Source organism: Pteropus alecto, unplaced genomic scaffold, assembly GCF_000325575.1.
Source record: "Pteropus alecto unplaced genomic scaffold, ASM32557v1 scaffold251, whole genome shotgun sequence".
In the NCBI taxonomy this organism is placed as follows: domain Eukaryota; kingdom Metazoa; phylum Chordata; class Mammalia; order Chiroptera; family Pteropodidae; genus Pteropus; species Pteropus alecto.
This window is the reverse complement of record NW_006431048.1, coordinates 1,828,227-1,834,631: the sequence shown is the minus strand read 5'-3', so window position 1 is coordinate 1,834,631 and position 6,405 is coordinate 1,828,227. Positions and strand designations below refer to the sequence as shown.

Genomic DNA, 6,405 nt, shown 5'->3' with positions numbered 1-6,405 from the left:
CCAGATAACATTTTTTTTTCACAAAACATAAAATTTAGCATAATCACTTATACTAGTGCTATGCACAGTCTAGTTATATTTTGATTTTTCCTATCATAAAACATTAATATTCTCACTTTCAAGGAGTTTATGGACTGGCAGTTGACACTGGGAAGAAGAAGGAAGGAAGGAAAGAAGGAGAGAAGGAAGGAAGGAGGGAGGGAGGGAGGGAAGGAAGAAAGGAAGGAAGGAAATAAATAAAGGATGTGTTGATATATGCGTGTGTATATATATCTAGGTTGCCTGTTTCTTGAATGATTTTTGGTAGCTTGTATCTTTCAAGGAATTGGCCCATTTCATCTATGTTAATGAATTTATGGGCATAGAGTTATTTGTAGTGTTTCTTCTTTTAATGTATCTTACTGATGTCTCCTCTTTCATATCTGATGATAATCTCTGTCATCTCTTATTTTATTTATTTGTTTTTTTGGTCAGCCTGACTAGAGCTTTATCAATTTTATTGATCTTTTCGAAGAAATGACTTTTGGTTTTTCTGATTTTCTTTATTTTTCTGTTTTCTATTTTCTGCTTACATTCGTTTTAATTTGCTCTTATTTTTCTAATTTCCTGCAGAAGCAGCATAAGTTGCTGATTTTAATCCTTACATTTGATGTTATACATTTGAACAATGTTATACATTTAATGTTATACATTTGAACAATGATTTTATCTTAGTTTTAGTGAAATGACATGGTTTATCAGGAAAGCTTCCTGAAAGGATGGGGTTCATGGGACCCATAAAAAGAAAAATTTAGATAAACCATGGGGTTTATTTGACAAAGTAGGAGAGAACAACAATCTGGCAAGAGAAGGAATAGTTAGAAATTTATGTTTGTAAATGAAAGTATGATGAAAGAAAAGACATTAAAGATAATCTGTAAAGTGCACTATTCACACTAAACAATTATGTATTTGTGTGTTATTTAAAAAATATTAGTGATGTTGATTAAAATCTCTGTGCAGTTGTCACTGAAAAGTGTGTTACTATATTGTACATACTCAAATACCTTTTTAAAGATATCATGCTACAGTCAGTTTCTAATACAGATCACCTGTAAAGTTTTCTCACATCACTTGTAGATGATATAGTTACTAATATAGGAGAAGCGAATATCCTTATTTAACTGATTTTTATGTTTTCTTTTCCTGCAGAAATGCTGAGCCGATTGTCAGGATTAGCAAATGTTGTTTTGCATGAATTATCAGGAGACGACACTGATCAGAATATGAGGGCTTCCTTAGACCCTGTGAGTAGTTCTGTTCTGAATTACACTGATGAGACATATGTTCCATGTTCCTCTGAGGAGAAGAATTTAAAATAGAAGGGTGCGATCAACCTCCCTTGTGCTAAGTAGAAGAGAGGAGTAAGAAGAATATTGATACTCTATAAATGATCCTTCTTCTATGTGTGTAGCACAAGAACCATAATAATAGGGATCGAGTCCTAGGTGAGATTCAAAAGATCTTTGTCATTTGTTCCCCAGAGCCTTGTACTAGGTTGTTTTAACTCCTCTTTGAGTATATATTCCTTTTCATAATAAAGATTTGAATGACAAATGGCAGAACTGGAGTACCTTTCCAGTTTGAGAATGTCTGTTTGCAATTATAAATTCATTCACTGCTTCCTTTATAGTTTGTATTGTATTTTCCGAGGGCCATTTTAAGAATTAAAAGAAGTCCCTTTAGTTTTCTAGAAAGACAAGCAGTATTGCCTAGTGGTTAAGAGAATTTTATTCATCTACTCTCTTAATTTAAACTTTTTGTGTTTGGTAAAATTAGGATAAGACCGTTAATGAGATAATGTTTTTAAAATGCTTAACATTTACAAAATACTTGTGGTAATGGCTATAGTATTAGTTATTATTGGATCAAAGTTGGAAAGATTATCTAAGTAAAGATATGAATTGGAATAAGATTAAGTTGGAATGAACAGTCCTCTTTGGAAGCTAATACCTTTCCTTGGGGCATTGGCAATTTTTTTTCTAAATTCTAGGAATTACCCCAAGAATCTGACATAGAATTTAATGATAAAACACAAGAGGATGTTCTGGAGCGCCTGGCTTATGCAGAGCAGCTGGTGGTGGAGCTGAAAGAAATCATTAGACAGAAGGATAATGAACTGCAGCAGAAGGATGAAGTTCTACAGGTACCGTTGTTTTTGTTCTTTCTTCCTAAATAGTTAATAAAAGACACATAACATTCACTTAGATTTTTCTGTTCACTTAGATGATTAGAGAATCTGATTGTTATTTCTCTAATACTGTAAAATGACACCTACTGAAAATAACTTTTGTTATGTGCTAGATAAGTGCTAAGTAAACATTTATGTATTTATCATCATTGTTCTCTGACAGGAAGAAAGAAAAGCTGCTGATAACAAAATAAAAAAACTAAAACTTCATGCTAAGGCCAAATTAACTTCTTTGAATAAACACATAGAAGAAATGAAGGCACAAGGAGGGACTGCTCTGCCTATAGAACCTCAACCAGAGGAGCAACTCTCCAAGGTATGGTGACTGGGTCTAATACATATTTTCTGAGTGGAAAAGCCTTCCAGTATAGCAGATCTTCACTAATCACAAACATTTATGAACCTAAAATAATGTAGCCCTAAATGCTATCCTTTTTTATTGAACTTATAATCTAGCTGGTCTACGAGCCACACACAGGGAGCATAAAAGGCCAGCAGGAAACATGGAAATGAAATACCAGTTGTGACTCAAAGGCTTTCGGAGAATAAAAAAGGCTAATAGGAAGACATAAATACTGAAGTGAGGCATTTAGAAAGGAGAGGCATGTACCTTTTAGAGGAGTTTCATCATTGGTTAGAAGATTAAACTAGATGGTCTCTAGGTTTCTTCCAGCTCTGAAATTCTTTATTTCAGTCACTTGATATAGAATATTCTGTCCTCATATGGCCACATAGTGGATTAAAGTTTCATGCATTATAGGCTGAATCAGTTAGATTGCCTTGACCTCCCTATAAGGTGTGCTCTCTAGGTTTATGATTCCACCAATAAAGCAGTTTGAGGTTGGAGACAGAAATAAGGCAGGTGGTGCCTTTTGAGGAATAGAGCATTGTTCCAATACTCATCTTTATTATCTTTCCTCTGTGGTTGAACCCCAAATGTTCATGTTCAGCCAGACATTTAGAGAACATTGGAGAGTTTGGTATAGAATATATGGAGGCTGGAATATCACATATGCACACTACAGTTGGCTTAGACTTTACTCTGTATAAGAAATCTTTTTATTTCTTTAATTTCACCCTGTTCTACCTTTTGACCCACTAGTATTCTTATTCTCAATACTTTTAAGTCTTGGGAAATGAGATTTTAATCGATTCTCTAGGCATAACCCTTGGGGGTCACAAATTAGCTCCCTGGTACCCTGGTTAGTCTTTTCTCTCTGAGTCTAATGCTCTGAAGACATTACTTTTCCTGCATTAATAGCCTTATTTAACAGACAAGGTTCTTTTGGGGGAAGGGGTCTGACTTCGATTGGAAGGCAGAACCTGGTGCAGTCTAAGGAAGAACTTTTGGAAAAAAATAGACTATCGAAAGATTTGGATTTCCTCCTACTGATTTTTTTATGATGTTTCGCCTCTCAGTTAACAGTTATGGACTCTGGTTCTTCAAGGAAGTGAGATCCTGAGTTTTCTAATAAGTTTGGTTCCTGCATAGCTCTGACTGGTTTTGCTGTCAGACTGAAAACCATGAAAATGAGAAACTCAGTGCTATTTCTTCAAACTCCCCTCCAGTATTATCCTGCTTTTGGTGGTTCTCATTTTCAGATAGCTGTTTTTATTTCTTATATAGAATTTATAGCTGTTACCTGTGGGAAGAATAGGTCTAGTAGGAGCTACTTGGCCTTCCTGAAGCTAGAAAGCTCTAAGATTTCTTCCTTGTTTTAGGTCTTATTTCTTGCTCCCATTATTTTGATCAAACTATAATCAAATAGTTATATAGGGCAAATTAGAGCAAAAGATGAAATATATATTAATTGTAATTTTTTAAAATAAATGACTTTATCTCCTGCATTTTCAGCATGACAAAAGTTCTACAGAGGAAGAACTGGAAATAGAAAGGATAAAACTTAAACTCCAGGAGAAGGAGGAACTAATTAGCAGTTTGCAAACCCAGCTTACCCAGGCACAGGCAGAGCAAGCTACACAGGTAGGGCGGTGTATGTCACCTCAAAATCATTAAGTTAACAAATCAATAAAGCCCATTGGATTATTATATGACAAATGCATTTTTTAGATGCCCAGTGGATATTTATCTATGTTACCTATCAGTTTCCTTCCTTCTTCCCTTTCCCTCTCTTTTATTCCTTGTTTCCTAAGTTCAGTAATTTTACTAGACTATAATTGGTAGTTGTCATTCTTGGTTGATGTTTGTAGATACCTACTATGCTTTTTAGATATATAGTTTTACATATTTTTATTTTAGAAGAGTTTTCTGGAAATGTATAGCTTCTGGAAATGAATAGGGACTTCTTTTATCCATATGTTCCATTTTTGACTTATCTTTAATATTTGTCACTTTCAATTCCTTTTTATCTTTATTTTTTTTAAAGTTTATTTATTTTTTCTTATTTCACTTAAGGCATTTTGTTTTTTTACGTTTGTATTCCTTCTTGTTTTGTCTTTTCTGAAATGATAATTTCTTTTATATCAAATTGTTCCTGAATTCTGTCACCTCATTTCTGAGTTATTTTTAATTTTGATTTATTTTGTTCTTTCATGCCTTGTATAATTTTTTAAAAATTTTAACACCTTTTGAAATAGATAATAATTTTGATTTATTTTTTGAGCATACCTCTGGTATGCTTTTATTACCTATGAGTAAATTATTCTTATTCTTCACCTTTGTTTTTTAATAGTAACTTATGAGCTTTGACCTTGATCTTTTTCTATTCCTTATTTTTACATGAAATTAATTTTCCTCAACTTTTGAAAGGAGACTTGGTTCAGGAAAGCTTTTTTTACTTAACAGACCTGCTTCTTCTGTTGTTTTTTGTATTGTGTTCAAAGGCGCATGGCAGTTAGATTTCTAAGATTTCCTGCTTTCTTCCCTCTACCCTTCACTTTGGTCTATGCAGATGTTGTCCAAGAGTAATATAATATAAGCTGTGTGTATAATTTAAAATTTTTTAGCAGCTACATTACAAAGGTAAAGAAGAAAGATGAAATTAATTTTAACAATATACTTCATTTAGCCCAGTATGTTCAAAATATTATACTTTAAATATTAATATAAAAATTATTTTTCTCCCACCCCACAATTAAATCTTTGAGAAGTAGCAAAGGGTAAAGAGGGCCAGAGAGATTTGAGGCAAAGGGGCTTACTTGTTTCTCAGGGCCTAGCTAGGGGAAACTTCAACCTCTTTAGAGAAGTCAAACATTCAGTATATTCAGATTGCAAAATAGCCAGCTGCGGTTTATTTGAAATGTCTGGAGGAGATGTCTAGGTAAATGAGCTTATGCTAGCACCTCTGTTTCCTATGGCATGTGTGTGTTATCTAGTCTAGAATTTCTCGAAAGCATTGTTGGGGGATGAACAAATTCTAAGAGAACTGGAAGGAATGTGGGATCAGGACAAGGAGACTGCAGAATATGGGGACTGTGTGACTGGAGTCTATATTATGGCCTACCCGCTTCAACAGTGGATTCAAGTTAGAAATAGGCAGGACCAGCCTCACTACAGCAGGATGCCTAACCAGTTAGGACAAGCTAGACCAGAGTGTGTCAATGCCAGAACATCTCTGCCTTAAATCTGTAGGAAGTTAGGAAGTCCCTGGAGAGGAGGTCATCCGACTGAGAGAGAAAAAGGATGTAATTTATTGAGATTAAATCCTGAAGCAACTGAAATAATATCTGAAAGGCATTGGCTAAAACTGGATGAGACTGAGTTATGTTCATTGATGAGTTGAAGATAGATGTTGTTTTGTTGAGTGGGCTCAAAAGCAAGATGAGATTCTTTATAGAAAATAATGACTTTTTTTACAACTTTGAATTGGGGCGTGTGTTGTCAACCCTATTATATTTTTAATAATTCTTTTGGTCATTCAACAACTATTTAAATAATATTAAAGGGGGATTATGAAGGATATGGGTCTTCTGTTAAGAAAAGACAGAGTTGAATTTCTAGAAGCTGGGCTTTGAGAGACATACATGAGTCTCCAAGAGAATATGTGGTCACAAGAAAGTGTTTCAAATAGAGCTTTAAAAACATCAGCAAGAGTTCTAACAGAATAACTAGTATCATTTTCCTAGGGATTTCTATTATGATTTTTCAAGCAATTGACTTAAACAGAAGGTGTGGTAGGCCTGTATATATAAATGTATATCAGTTTGAAACTTTT

At 34.0% G+C, this 6,405-nt stretch overlaps 1 protein-coding gene across 1 annotated transcript in view; it reads left to right on the top strand.

Moving 5' to 3' along the window:
• GOLGB1 (golgin B1) overlaps positions 1-6,405 on the top strand; it is a 77,681-nt gene that overhangs the window by 13,951 nt on the left and 57,325 nt on the right. The window contains 4 exon segments of the mRNA XM_015595917.2: positions 1,192-1,286; positions 2,033-2,185; positions 2,394-2,546; positions 4,086-4,214. Coding sequence (XP_015451403.1) covers positions 1,194-1,286; positions 2,033-2,185; positions 2,394-2,546; positions 4,086-4,214 — 528 coding nt within the window. The 5' untranslated portion in view covers positions 1,192-1,193.